The 14,929-nt window shown below is 35.6% G+C and overlaps 2 protein-coding genes across 8 annotated transcripts in view; one reads left to right on the top strand and one right to left on the bottom strand.

The window, feature by feature from the left end:
- LOC122138691 (cell adhesion molecule 2-like) overlaps positions 1 to 14,929 on the bottom strand; it is a 405,589-nt gene that overhangs the window by 158,199 nt on the left and 232,461 nt on the right. The window lies entirely within an intron of this gene.
- Positions 1 to 14,929, top strand: part of LOC109079297 (CD209 antigen-like protein C) — a 42,057-nt gene that overhangs the window by 16,918 nt on the left and 10,210 nt on the right. For 2 of the 3 annotated variants that reach the window (XM_042732496.1, XM_042732495.1), the window contains exon 5: positions 70 to 263. The exons of the other annotated variant lie outside the window; for it this stretch is intronic. In XM_042732496.1, coding sequence (XP_042588430.1) covers positions 70 to 241 — 172 coding nt within the window. In that variant the 3' untranslated portion in view covers positions 242 to 263. Of the gene's footprint in view, positions 1 to 69; positions 264 to 14,929 lie in introns of those variants that run through there. 3 annotated transcript variants of the gene reach the window in all.

Here is a 14,929-nt window from a genome sequence, read left to right on the forward strand (position 1 = left end):
ATTCCCACAGTCAATATCATATCACACAGAAAGCAGCACTGAACATCTAATGCTGATCTGTACTTTCAGGTTCTGGGTATCCAGTGGAGGAATAAAAGAGCCAGGAGGAGGAACAAAAGAGAACTGTGCTGTGACTTATTTAAAAGCTCACCCTAATTTATTAGGATGGCATGATGTTAAATGTAATGATGCTTATCAATGGATCTGTGAGAAGAGTATTTTACCTCTCCTACAGTACTAGGATTTTTGTATTTTTTTTTTTATTTTTTTTTTTTTGTGTGTGTGTGTGTGTTTGTGTGTGATCCAAGTCTAAGTGTGAAACTTTCATAACTAATGATTATCATTTAAAGCAGGCGTGTCCAATTTTGTTTCTGAAGCGTCACATTGTGTCTTTGATATTTGATTTTTGATATAAAATTTTTATGACTAGTTTCCTGGCAGGTGTGTTGAAGCTGCACTTTTCAGGATGGTGATTCAGCAGGAGCAGGACTGAACACTCCTGATCGAAGATCAATAATTATTGCCACTTATCACCTGTATTGAAAAAGACTGCTGCAAAATTGTTGTAACGTTCATCTTGTTGCCAGGATGATTGTTTTGTAAACTGTAATGGATTTATAAGATACGATTTTAAAACAATTTCAATTAATTATTAATTTGGTAAAAATATCTCTTAAATGTGCATCTGCAGTGGGCAAATGTGTATCCTGTTTATTTGCAGCCATTTTCTAGGAACTGATTCTTATTTCTCAGAATTAAACTGTTTCTAATCTTTCATAGACTTACATTAGAAAAGAGAAAAACTTTGTCTGAGAAAATGGCAAATGGCGTTACTAAAACAGGATAATTTTAACATGGGTCTGAATTTTAATATACTGGGTTTAGTGGCATAATATTGTAATTTCCTCCAAAAGAAAAAGCGAGACACTTTCAATGGAAGTGAATGGGGCAAATTCACGAACATCAAAATACTCACTGTATCAGTTATATATCAGTTGCCAATTATTTGTAAATGTTAAAATAATTCACAGTATCAATATTATAACTAGAAGACAAACAATATTGCTGTTAACAAGTATTGTACTGTGGTAAGAGAGAGGAAAAAAAAGTTGATTCAAAAAGCTTTTAATAATATAAAATAATAATAATAATAATAATCACCATTATAAATTAAATTTGCTTAAATTAAATACATATACATATATACATATACACATATACACACATATATATATATATATATATATATATATATATATATATATATATATATATATATATATATATATATATATATATTTTTATATATATATATATATATATATATATATATATATATATATATATATATATATATATATTATATATTAGGGGTTACACAGACTAGTCGAGTAGTCGAGTGATCGGCTACTTTAACCACTAGTCGGCGCTGTCAGAAACAATCGACTACTCGAGCGTGCATTAACCATAATGCATGCACAGTTTGCCTACAACACAAATTATAGGATTACAATATTGCGTGTAGGTGTTACTTTCTATCACTTTATCTCTGTTACATGTAAAACTAAAATATGTAATTTAATAATTAGGGGCGTGCCCGAAGCCGAATACCTTATTTGGAATGGCACGGATAATGGCTTAAAAAAACGAATATCGGATAAGGAATAATTCTGCCTGAATATTCGGCTGAGGCTGGCACAATGTGCTGTTTGCTAGATAACAGTTGAGCCAGGGGATCAGCGCAATATTATACACAGACCTCTAAAGTCACGCAATAATGAGTGCATGAAGTGAATGAATATAAACTTTATGAACGAAAAGAGCGCAAATCAAACACCGCATTTGTGTTGCCTCTCCGTGCATCTCTCAGAAATCAGAGCTTGGCAAGAGTAATATCACCTATAATAATACATCATATACGGTCTATTATTTGTATATATTTAAAAGGCAATGATTTAAACCTTAGGCTACGAAATGATACATGAATGAATGGAAAAAGCACAGCGCGCTCACCAATCAAACAGCTATGGTGTTATTATCCTGGCATGATTCAAAACTGAAAATAAAGTTCTGAAAGGTTGAAACTAAGTGTTCGAAAGCTCAAAATCTTACAAAAAAAAAGTTTTGCAAGATCGAAAAATAAGATTTGCAAGCTTGCAAAATGTAAAAAAATAAAAATATCTCTGCAAACATTACGTTGTTTTTGAGATTTCCTTCTTCAGGACTGCAACATTTTTTTTTTTACGGTGTTGCGCAAAGAATTTTTCTGATTTTCAAATTTGTCAGTGTTCTCCCACTGTATTAGTTTGTTTTCCAGGTTTGAAACCTTGTAAATGGTGATCTGAAAACTGGAATGCGAATGTGTGAAAAAAAGTTTTGAAACTCTGAAAACAGAGTTTTGCAGGCTTGCAAAGTGGTAAAAAATAAAAAAATCTCTGCAAACATAATTTTGTTTTTGAGTTTTCCTTCTTCAGAAGTGCAACACTCTTTTTTTACGGTGTTGTGCAATCATCTTTTTCAGAGTTTCGAATTTGTCACTGTTCTCCCAGTGTATAGTTTGTTTTCCAGATTTGAAACCTTGTAAATAGTGATCTGAAAACTGATGTGCGAACAGGTGAAAAAAAGTTTTGAAACTCTGAAAACTGAGGTTCGAAAGGGCGAAACTTATTACATTACATTACATTTGCACTCCTATTGCAGACTATTTTTTCAGAGCCGAGTTTACAACACCCACTTTGCGGAGATACGCCCACAAAGTTGCGAGTTTGCGACTCACGTGATTTGTGGCAGCGTTGTCACGCAGCTCCGCTCTGAAACTCTGAAACTCAGACTGGGCGAAAATGAAGCTTTGCGCGCCTCAGTCTCTCCAAAACCAAACCAGTCCTCTCTCTTAAAGGTAGGCTAAAAATCAACTTAGATGCAGATACATTTTCTATGTTTGCTTCTTTATTTTTTTGCTGGTTTGCGTGACACACGCACATTTGTTTAGTAAGTTCAAAAAGACTCGCTTAGAGAATTCTGCGTAATGAAAATGTGCGCCTTGAATTCATTCAGTCGTGTTCAAATGATCACTAAACGTTTGTCGTGACATCTGCTTATATGATTAATTTATTTTTAGAAATGAATAATTATTTTACTTTAACGCAGCATATTTGTTCAGTGATAACTACGGGAAAAAAGATAGTCATAACGGTCTTATCAAGTAACTGTAAGACACATGGTTTTATCCGAAAACAGATACTAATAATTTTGTGATTGTTACAGATATAAATACTGGTTACATGAAAATTAAAATATGTTATGTCATAATTATAAAGTTTTTTACAGTTAACGTATGTTATGTAATTGTTGCATTAGGCTATTAATGAATTAGTTAATTAATAAACGTTTATCGATAAAAACTATTTAATGTCTAATCATTTACAATAGCATGAACCATATTTTCTGGCTAAAATATAAGTCCTTTGTCTAAAATATCGTTTTCTCCAATGAAAAAGTAATTGTATCTTAACCAGGAGAGAAATATGCACAGATCAAGCACTGTTTACATACAAGCAAAAACGGTTCAAAACAGTTCTAAACAAATACATCAATGGATTTTGATATGAGAGGACAACAAGCAGGGCTGCATTATCCTGATGGGCAACATGGGCTGCAGCCCAGGGTCTCGAACACTAGGGGGCCCCCAAGTCAATTCTCTTTTGCATTTTATATAGGGTTGCCAACCGTTCCATATAATATGGGATCGTCCCATATTTAAGGCATCAGTTTGTTCCGTATTTGCAGGCATACGCCGAATGACCACCTAGACCATACAAATAACAAATAAATTATTCTTTTTCCAAAGCATTGTTTTTTTTTTTTTAATAAGACCAAGCGGAATCCTCTGCTGCCTAGTCGTTTCCGCTTCACAGCGAGCGGAACTCGTGTTTTGATTTCTGCAAATCAGTTTGGTTGAATGCAAAGACGTGATTATTGATCGTAAGCTCAACATGCAGCTAGAAAACATACTATCTACCTTTTGCTATTTGCAATAGCTGAACCGAGGCTATGGAATAGCCTTCCTTTATCTGTGAAAGCTTCAAATTCTGTTTATGAGTTTAAAACTAAAATGAAATCTTATTTTCTTATTGGATTTTAAACTTTGTATGTTAAATTATCTTTTGAGTTTACTGATATTATTCTTTTTACTGTTTTTTATTTTATTTGTACAGCACTATGGTCAACTGCTGTTGTGTTTATAGGTGTTCAATAAATAGCTACAAATATAAATACCTGAGGGAGGATGTCTTTCACTATTGTAAGTTAATGTTGTTAAATAGAGAAACAAATGTATACATTTTTACAAATGTCTATAACTTCTAGCGCATTATAAGAAGAGCAGGAAGAAGCCCTTTTAGTGGTGAGTGATATTTAATTTTATTTGCTGGGCTATTGTTAATTTGTAAGAATATTACTCGATAATATTTTTGCCTCCTATGGGATTATGATGTGCGCATTGAGTTTGTTTTTATTTCACGAGTATATCGTGCACATCTTTATACAGTGTTTAATCACATTTTTTATTTTGATTGGCTAGTAACGGAATGGGGTGGGTAGGGGGCCCCCAAAGCTGTGTCAGCCCAGGGCCCCACAAAGGCTTAATGGGGCACTGACAACATGGGACAGACTTCCCTGAAGGAAGTGTTATTATGGCCAGTAATGAGTTTAAAGTTAATTAACAACTGATTTGTTCCATTTAAACATGCAGCGTATGAATTTATGTTGATTATTTGCAGATGTTTTTACAGGTGCATCTCAATAAATTAGAATGTTGTGGAAAAGTTCATTTATTTCAGTAATTCAACTCAAATTGTGAAACTCATGTATTAAATAAATTCATTGCACACAGATTGAAGTAGTTTAAGTCTTTGGTTCTTTTAACTGTGAAGATTTTGGCTAACATTATGAAAACCCACCAATTCACTCTCCGTGAATCTCAACAAATTAGAATATGATGACATGCCAATCAGCTAATCAACTCAAAACACCTGTAAAGGTTTCCTGAGTCAAAAAAATGGTTTCAAAATGGTCTCTCAGTTTGGTTCACTAGGCTACACAATCATGGGGAAGACTGCTGATCTGACAGTTGTCCAGAAGACACTCATTGACACCCTTCACAAGGAGGGTAAGCCACAAACATTCATTGCCAAAGAAGCTGGCTGTTCACAAAGTGCTGTATCCAAGCATGTTAACAGGAAGTTGAGTGGAAGGAAAATGTGTGGAAGAAAAATATGCAACCGAGAGAACCACAGCCTTATGGGGATTGTCAAGCAAAATCGATTCAAGAATTTGAGTGAACTTCACAAGGAACGGACTAAGGCTGGGGTCAAGGCATCCAGAGCCACCACACACAGAAGTGTAAAGGAATTTGGCTACAGTTGTCGCATTCCTCTTGTTAAGCCACTCCTGAGGCATCTTACCTGGGCTAAGGAGAAGAAGAACTGGACTGTTGCCCAGTGGTCCAAAGTCCTCTTTTCAGATGAGAGCAAGTTTTGTATTTCATTTGGAAACCAAGGTCCTTGAGTCTGGAGGAATGGTGGAGAAGCTCATAACCCAAGTTGCTTGAAATCCAGTGTTAAGTTTCCACAGTCTGTGATGATTTGGGGTGCAATGTCATCATTGTGGTGTTGGTCCATTGTGTTTTTTGAAAACCAAAGTCACTGCACCCATTTACCAAGAAATTTTGGAGTACTTCATGCTTCCTTCTGCTGACCAGCTTTTTGAAGATGCTGATTTAATTTTCCAGTTGGTTAAATGATTGGTGTGCTTGACTGGCCAGCAAACTCATCAGATCTGAACCCCAGAGAGAATCTATATGGTATTGTCAAGAGGAAAAAGAGAAACAAGAGACCAAAAAATGCAGATGAGCTGAAGGCCACTGTCAAAGAAACCAGGGCTTCCATATCACCTCAGCAGTGCCACAAACTGATCACCTCCATGCCACGCCGAATTGAGGCAGTAATTAAAGCAAAAGGAGCCCCTACCAAGCATTGAGTACATGTACAGTAAATGAACATACTTTCCAGAAGGCCAACAATTCACTAAAAATGTTTTTTTTTTTATTGGTCTTATGCAGTATTCAAATTTGTTGAGATTGTTGGGTTTTTGTTAAATGTGAGCCCAAATCATCACAATTAAAAGAACCAAAGACTTAAACTACTTTAGTCTGTGTGCACTGAATGTAATACATGAGTTTCACAATTTGAGTTGAATAACTGAAATAAACGAACTTTTCCACGACATTCTAATTTATTAAAGTGAAAAAAGTGAAAGTCGTGACATTTGTCAAGTATGGTAACCCATACTCGAAATTGGTGCTCTGCATTTAACCCATCCAAGTGCACACACACAGCAGTGAGAAGTGAACACACCGTGAACACACACCCGGAGCAGTGGGCAGCTATATATCCAGCGCCCGGGGAGCAACTGGGGGTTCAGTGCCTTGCTCAAGGGCACTTCAGCCATGGGTATTGAGGGTGGAAGATAGTGCTGTTCATTCACTCCCTCCCACCTACAACTCCTGCCAGCACCGAGATTCGAACCTGCGACCTTCTGGTTACAAGTCCAAGTCTCTAACCATTAGGCCACAGCTGCCCCCTGTATGATGCACCTGTATGAGCTGTTTAAGTTTAAGATGCACCTGTATGAGCTGTTTGTACTCTCATTCTGATGGCACCCATTCACTGTAAAGGAGCCGCATTGTTACATTTCTCCAAATCTGTTCTGATGAAGAAACAAACTCACCTACATCTTGAACAGCCTGAGGGTAAGCAAATATTCAGCAAAATGTAATTTTTATGTGTGTGTGTGTGTGTGTGTGTGTGTGGTATTGCTTGAGGGTATGAGTGTTTTGACAACCCTAAATGGATAACATACAAGCACAGTTCCTACTACATTTCCTCTGAGTAGAAGAACTGGACTGACAGCAGACGAGACTGTTTGCAGAGAGGAGCAGATCTGGTCATCATAAACAATGAAGAGGAACAAGTGAGTGAGAGATTGTGTTTGAATCAGTGCTAAATAATGCTTGGTCTAAATGTATAATATTTCATTCTAGGAATTTATTGTCAACATAACTAGTGCAAACATTGTGTGGATTGGTCTGACTGACAGTGATAAAGAATGGGTCTGGAAGTGGGTTGATGGCAGCACGCTGACCACTAGGTGAGCAGCTTGGTCTCAATTCTCAGTCACACAGTTAAACCATACAATTTGAACCATAACCTCTTTGCAAGCAATATCAATGCATTCATACATTAAATTCCAAACCTATTTAGTCACTTAAACCACATATATTATATGACAAATAGACTTGAGCTGTTTTACTGATGATCTGTTGTTGTAGGATCTGGAGTCCCAATGAGTCCAATGGCAAAGTTGGAGATGAGGACTGTGCTGTATCTCACTATGGCTGGGCTGATTATCCATGTAATTATATCTTTGTATGGATTTGTTAGAGGAATTAAGAGGTTTAACAAAGCTGTTACATCAAATCTGTTCATCCAAAGTAAAGCGGTAACCAAACAGATTTGCTGTAATGTGCAAAACAGTAAGAAAAGTTAGGGCTACTGTTAGTATTATTTTAAATGAACGTATGATGCTAATTTTAATAAAATTTATAGAACAATATAATGATATTAAAACAAATAAAAAATTGCACTCATTTGGCAATGCAAGCTCTTGTGTGTGATATTTCTAAATTTAATAATCAGAGAACATGTGATTCACCATAACTCACTCAATCAGTATATGTCATGTTTTCGTTGGGATTCATAATCAAGGATTTCCGGCTGAGCTACCGAGCAAGCTTGTTATGTCCAAAATGCCAACTTCAGCATGTGGAGTGTTCCAAACGCTGAAACGGCTGTTCTGTTCCATTCTGTTCATTCTCTAATATCAACACTCTTATCAGCCAATCAGATTTGAGGACCAGAAAGAACTGTTGTATATATTACACACGTTGATTTGGGTAAGAAGTGACTTGGGTCGATTTGGGTTGGGTACAAATGTATATACATATTTAAGGGATCATGCATGGCTAGCTGTCCATTAAAAAAATTAAATGCACTTTGCGTCAGGTGGTTCTTGGCCTTTACGCTGTGCATTAACCCTCTGGAGTCTAAGGGTATTTTTGGGGCCTGGAGAAGTTTTGTCATGCCCTGACATTTGTGCTTTTTTCAGTTTCTTATAAATATCTAAATGGCTAAAGTCTAATCTCACTGTAATCAGCAAAAACTGGGCTATAATAATATGTGAGCAGCATGTATGTACATGATTGTGTTTTTGGAGAAAAAAAATGTTATGCGTGGTTAGTGAAAAACTAAAAATGTTAAATCACTTGAATAAGGCAATAAAACACATACAGAACATTGGTTCCCAGGAATTTTGAGAACTGGAGCTTGTAGCCTTGAATTTTTTTTTTCTAAATGATGTGAAAATCATCTTGTTTACTCACTTACAGAAAACAATATATTGATTTAAATTTTCTAAGACACTTTTTGTTGGTAAAAGTCATATGCGAGTAGGCGTCAACTATCATGAATTCACACCTGAGAAGACAAAGGCCTGCATAATGAGCTGCATAATGAGCCATTCAGTCAGCTGTGTCACTGAGAGGGATGAGTTACAAGAAAGAATGTGAGGACAAAATAAATGTATATAATTTTATGTTTGTAGTTTATTTAGAATATATTTAATTATCCCACAACATAATTTAATATTCACTTGTGAGTGCAGTTAAACAGTTTATTAGGAACAATCAAAGCTGACTTTCAAACTGAATTTTTTGCATCATTACTCCAGTCACACAATCCTTCAGAAATCCTTTTAACAATCTTATTTTCTACAAAAAAAAAAAAAAAACATTTATTGTTATTATTATTATTATTTTTGTTATTATTATTATTATTATTATTATTATTATTATTATTATTATTATTATTATTATTATTATTAATGTTGAAAAGAGCTGAGAATATTTGTTTTAGGTTTTTTAGGGGGAATAAATTGAAAGAACAGCAATGATTGTTACATTTGTCACAGTTACATTTATTGTTACATTTATATTATTTACATCAAGCTTTTGAATGGTATAGTAGTGTATATTGTTATTGAAACTTCATAATATTTCACTTGATTATACATTTAGTCAGGAATTATAGTTTGGAAAAAGTCTTTGGAAAAAGTCTAACTAGTAAAATGTTTACACGTTATGTGAAAACTAGTACAAGTATATAAATAAATAAAAAAGAGACTTACTCATGTTTATGCTCTCTGCTGAATAAAGTGGTTCATTCTTTTTTTCTGAGGAAATCCAAATCTCAAATCCTCAACCACATCACATCTTTTTTGGGGTGAATTATGTCTTATTCCTCTCATCGCGAAGCAAACAGTAAAATAAAAAAAACTTGAAGAACAATCTCGCTGCGTTGTCTTCTGTTGTGTGGGCGTATTCAAGCCGCGCGCTTCAGTGAAACATTAGAATCTCAAAAGCGCATTCAGCGCGGGGGCGTGGTCGCATTAGAAGATAATGAAGGGAGACGTGAAAAAAGGACATTGCGTTGTTTTCATATGGATTACTTTATCACAGAATATTTGTTTTCAACAGCACTTGTTTAGTTTAAAAGTAGACATGTCAGGCTTTCTATAGATATCTCTCTCATGTCTCTGTGTTGAGTATTCACTGAGTTACAGTTCATTTTAATGACGCATTTGTAACTGGAGATCAGCGCAGACAAAGGCTGCAGACAGCACTCCTTGTTTGTTATCTTTATTTTATAAGTGCACAAAGTTTTGTTGTTATTATGTCTGTATGCAAAAATAAGTAGACCCTTTACAGATTCGATTGATGTATTGCTCTTATCTGTACGATCAAAACTGAAAGTGTAATTTAAGTTCTTTTCGGGGTTATCAGGAGAAAATACCCCAAAACGCGTATACGCGTTAATCGACTTCAGAGGGTTAAAATTGTTTTATGCACAGCTAGCCGTGTATTATCCTGCTTATACCATGGTCATTTGCCAGCATTGACAATTAAAACTGTTAATGATATTTGCAGTGCAATATTTGACCGGAAGGGTAACAAGGATGGGAATTTTTCATCAGTTGCAGCTTGTTAGCTCTAGCTTCAAATCAGACACAGAGATTAAATAGTGTGGTAATATCACATTTATTTGAATGAACTGAAGCATTTATTTGAATTATTTATTGAATTATTATTTGAATTAATTGTGCATTACCTGCTTCTGCGCGTCTCTCTACAAACAATGAAACTGTGTTTAGTCACTTCAAATACAGTGATTTTTTTTTCCGTTGCTGAGGAATGTAATGTAGCGATCTAGTATCTAGACTATTTTATTAATAAAAGTCACAGGGCAGCATTGACAACAAGTTCTGTGTGTGCGCAATGCAATCTGGAATCTCCAACCTCCAACCTCTTTCTGAGTGTGTGTGTGTGTGTGTGTGTGTGTGTGTGTGTGTGTGTGTGTGTGTGTGTGTGTGTTAGTGTGCAAGTGATGAGTGTGGGATTGTGTGCATCAATTAAAGCAGAGCATTAATATAGAACAGTGATTAAACTGACTTCGAACTACATGTGCATTAAACTGTTATAATGCTTCCCTGCAGCCAATCAGAATCAAGTATTCAGACGGACCACGGTGTGTATATATATATATATATGTGTGTGTGTGTGTGATTATAATGTATTCGGACTATATATGTTTTTTTTTGTGTGTGTGTGTGTGTGTGTGTGTGTGTGTGATGCGATCTAGGAAAACCCACCACATGATGAAATTTGACCTTTTTTAGGATTTGATACCATATGAAAGCTGGGTTCAAGCCCATGATGTGACTGAGGGTGGCTGATGGCTATGACTTTCAGGAATGGAATTTTGAGGAAAAGTGGTTTAAAGTGAGATGGGTTTCACTTTCACTTCACGGGTTTAACGAGTGTCTGTCAGGAGCGCTATACTGTATCATTACACTAACAGACACATTACACAAAACATTACACAAACAGACTAATGTTACCCTGAAGAGGACAGTTTTCCATTGTTTATCATGGGCATAATTTCTGAACTTTTCATTACCCCTTGTATGTTTCGATAGCACGAATAGTGTACCTAGTGGTTCATTTAGAAAAGTGAGCGCAGCACAACTGTACGCACAGTCCACTATAACCTTGTTTAGGGCACTGACATCACCAAGACTGAGCAGACTGAGACGAGCAAGATCAGTTAAGTGAGCAGCTACTTCAGACTGCGTTGTTCTCTTGAGCTCCGCCATCTCACATATATATAGAAAACTAAGTAAAATAAAACTTTGCGTGCCGTAGTTTACACAGGACTGACGTGAAATGTGCATTAATACACTTTTATTACATATGTTATGCGGTTTATTTTGATAGGTTAACTGTTTTTGTGGTGTTAAGAGAAAGCACCTCCGCAGCGAGGTGACACAGTGACAAGAGAAAGACAGTTTTCTGCCTGCTGCAATAAATTGCTATTTTTCTGCACTTAACAAGTGAATTTTGCCAAGATATTTTCAGAGAAGATAGACAAGATGTTATAGAATAATAATCTAATAAAAACCTAATTTTGGCAAAAAAAAAAAAAAAATTGACATTTTGTCTTTAAGAGTGTTTCATCAAATTCACTCTCAAATTCATTCATTCAAATTATATATTCAGTATTGGTTGTAAACTAGTGCACTTGATAATGTACACTATAGTTTCAGGCACCACTACAAACATTGGGTTTGAAGCTGCTGTGTTTTCTTCTAAACATTTAGCAAATGAGAACAGTTTGGTCACTCATGATGGTGATGACCTACAGAGAAATGCTTATGAACATCCTTCAAATTCTTCAGTGTTACTATTGCTACTATATACAAGATTTGATATGATAAGATTTACACACACAATATAGTGGTAAAGTGAGACAAATTGTTTTCAGAATAATTATAGATTAAAATTAATATATTGCTAGAAATCACTAGTACTTTTTATAGATGTTTATAGATGGTTCTAAACTGAAGTGTCTGTCCCCTTTTAGTTTTCACACATTGACTACAACTTTGCTTCTCACTGGTGTTAAAAGAAGTTAAGCGCGGACTACTTAAACACATCTATACAGGAAAAAGGAACTAAACAGTTTAATGTTAGACTGTTGAAGAGAATGGTTTTATGATGATTTTTGTGATGATTACTTCGGGACAGAGACTGAGGGAATGGAGAGAGAGAGAATGGAGATGACCGTGGATATCTACGAGAGTGCAGATCATGTGAGAGATTATGATTTCAAGACCGAGACAAACACCCACAAACTACTTCAGCCTACAGGTAATCACATTCATTTCTTTGATTAAATGTCACAGTTTGCACGCTCAGTAATTTAACATCATGTCTGTGGTGTTCAGGAAGTGATTGTGTGAAGATCAGAAGCTTCAGAGCAGCTCTTGTACATATAAAAACTATATAGCAATCAAGACAAAACTGCACTACATTTTCACATGTAGTAGCTTTATTGAAACACCAAATTAGTTAATTTCACATTGTAGAGTTAATGCATGGGTTTGCATAAAGCTGAACAAATTTTATTTCATTTTAATGTTTGCATATTTACACAATTCTTATATGAAAATAGTGTGATGGTATAAAGTGCTATATCACAATATATATTTCCTCATAACTGCGTGAGAACTGTATGAGAAAGAACAACAGAATGAAAGCTCAATTACTACCCTGTCGGTCATAATCAGGAAGTTGGTCAATGAACTAATGCCACAAAGTGTGAGAAGTTGAACTGGTGTTGCTTCTGAAAGCTCACAGATATCAGAAGCAAGGTCCTGAAGATACAAAGCCACAGATGCAGAACAGACTTTACACACTGACCTCAGAACAGTCTCGTTTTACTTTTCTCAGCGTCTCTGGAAATAGCATTTGAAAGAAGCCGCCATTTTAAACAAACATTCAAATAAGGAACACAGATTTTGAACAGCAGTTAAGTTGAATTTGAATCCATTTTTAAGTTAACTGGACTAAGTCAGCTGACTTTTCTCTTATGTGCTAATTTGAACCTAGCCGCTACGTTTAATCATATCGCCACAACACATAAACATAATTATGCACGTTAACTGGCATGAATGAATAGGATGTCACATGCTCTTATACTTTGACGTAATTTGCCCCACATTGGCCTCACCTACTGAAATCTCAAAAAGCAGACAGGCACAAAGTAGAAACACACAAAGACAGCTTCCCCCATTTACAAAACCAACAAAAGCAAACAAAAACATCTCAGTCTGTGTATGACAATACAAACACTGATGGAACACGGGGGAAGGACAGAGAAGAGAACACAAACTCAGCACACAGAACAAATACAAACACACTTTCAATACTGTATGTAAAAATTCAGAAACATTTCTTCATGTCTGTCATCTTCAGGAAGTGATTCAGTGAGAAGCAGAAGCTCCAGAGCAGCTGTGGTGTGTTTGGTTCTGCTGTGTGTTCTTCTGCTGACTGCAGTCATAGTGCTGTGTGTCCACGTCTATACAAACAACACAAACTACACACAAGAGAGAGACCAGCTACTAACCAAGATCACTAACCTCACAGAAGAAAGAGATGAGCTAATAATAAAGAATAAAAATCTGTTGAACAAAACCGACCAGCTAATAAATCAGCTTTCAATTCTTGGTAAAGATGGTAAGTTTATTCATTCTGTATACTTTGGTTGTGGTCTCAGTAACTCTTAGTGTACACTATACAGTACAGTCATTGAGTAAATGGGAATAATTACTTGACCTTGTTGTTTACAGATAAATGGTTTTACTATCAATTCAGTTTTTACTACATGTCCAATGAGACAAAGAGCTGGACTGAGAGCAGACAAGACTGTTTGAAGAAAGGAGCAGATCTGATCATCATAAACAGCAGTGAGGAACAAGTGAGTGAAAGATACTGTGTGTGTTTGTGGTGTTTAGCTGCTAAGTGAGAGATGGTCAGATGAAATGTGTATATTGACGATTCATGATATAAACATGTAAATGGTTTATCTGTTTAGGATTTTGTTAAGAACAATACTGTTAATGGAGAATTCTGGATTGGTCTGACTGACACTGATGTGGAGGGCACATGGAAATGGGTTGATGGCATCAAACTGAACTCTAGGTGAGAAATCACTTAATTAAACAAATTATTATCTAATAAATGATTCTCACAGTCAGTATCATATCACACAGAAAGCAGCACTGAACATCTAATGCTGATCTGTACTTTCAGGTTCTGGGGATCCAGTGGAGGAATGACAGAGCCAAGAGGAGGAACAATAGAGAACTGTGCTGTGACTTATTTAAAACATCACCCTAATGTATTAGGATGGCATGATGTTAAATGTAATAATGCTTATCAAGGGATCTGTGAGAAGAGTATTTTACCTCTCCTACAGTACTAGGATTTTTGTGTGTGTGTGTGTGTGTGTGTGTGTGTGTGATCCAAGTCTAACAGTGTGAAACTTTCATAACTAATGATTATCATTTAAAGCAGGGGTGTCCATTTTTGTTTCTGAAGCGTCACATTGTGTCTTTGATATTTGATTTTTTGATATAAAATTTTTATGACTAGTTTCCTGGCAGGTGTATTAAAACTGAAATTTTCAGGATGGTGATTCGGCAGGAGCAGGACTGAACACTCCTGATCGAAGATCAAGATTTATTGCCACTTATCACCTGTATTGAAAAAGACTGCTGCAAAATTGTTGTAGCGTTCATCTTGTTCCCAGGATGATTGTTTTGTAAACTGTAATGGATTTATAAGATACGATTTTAAAACAATTTCAATTAATTATTAATTTGGTAAAAATATCTCTTAAATGTGCATCTGCAGTGT

Source organism: Cyprinus carpio, chromosome B10 (genome assembly GCF_018340385.1).
Source record: "Cyprinus carpio isolate SPL01 chromosome B10, ASM1834038v1, whole genome shotgun sequence".
Classification (NCBI taxonomy): domain Eukaryota; kingdom Metazoa; phylum Chordata; class Actinopteri; order Cypriniformes; family Cyprinidae; genus Cyprinus; species Cyprinus carpio.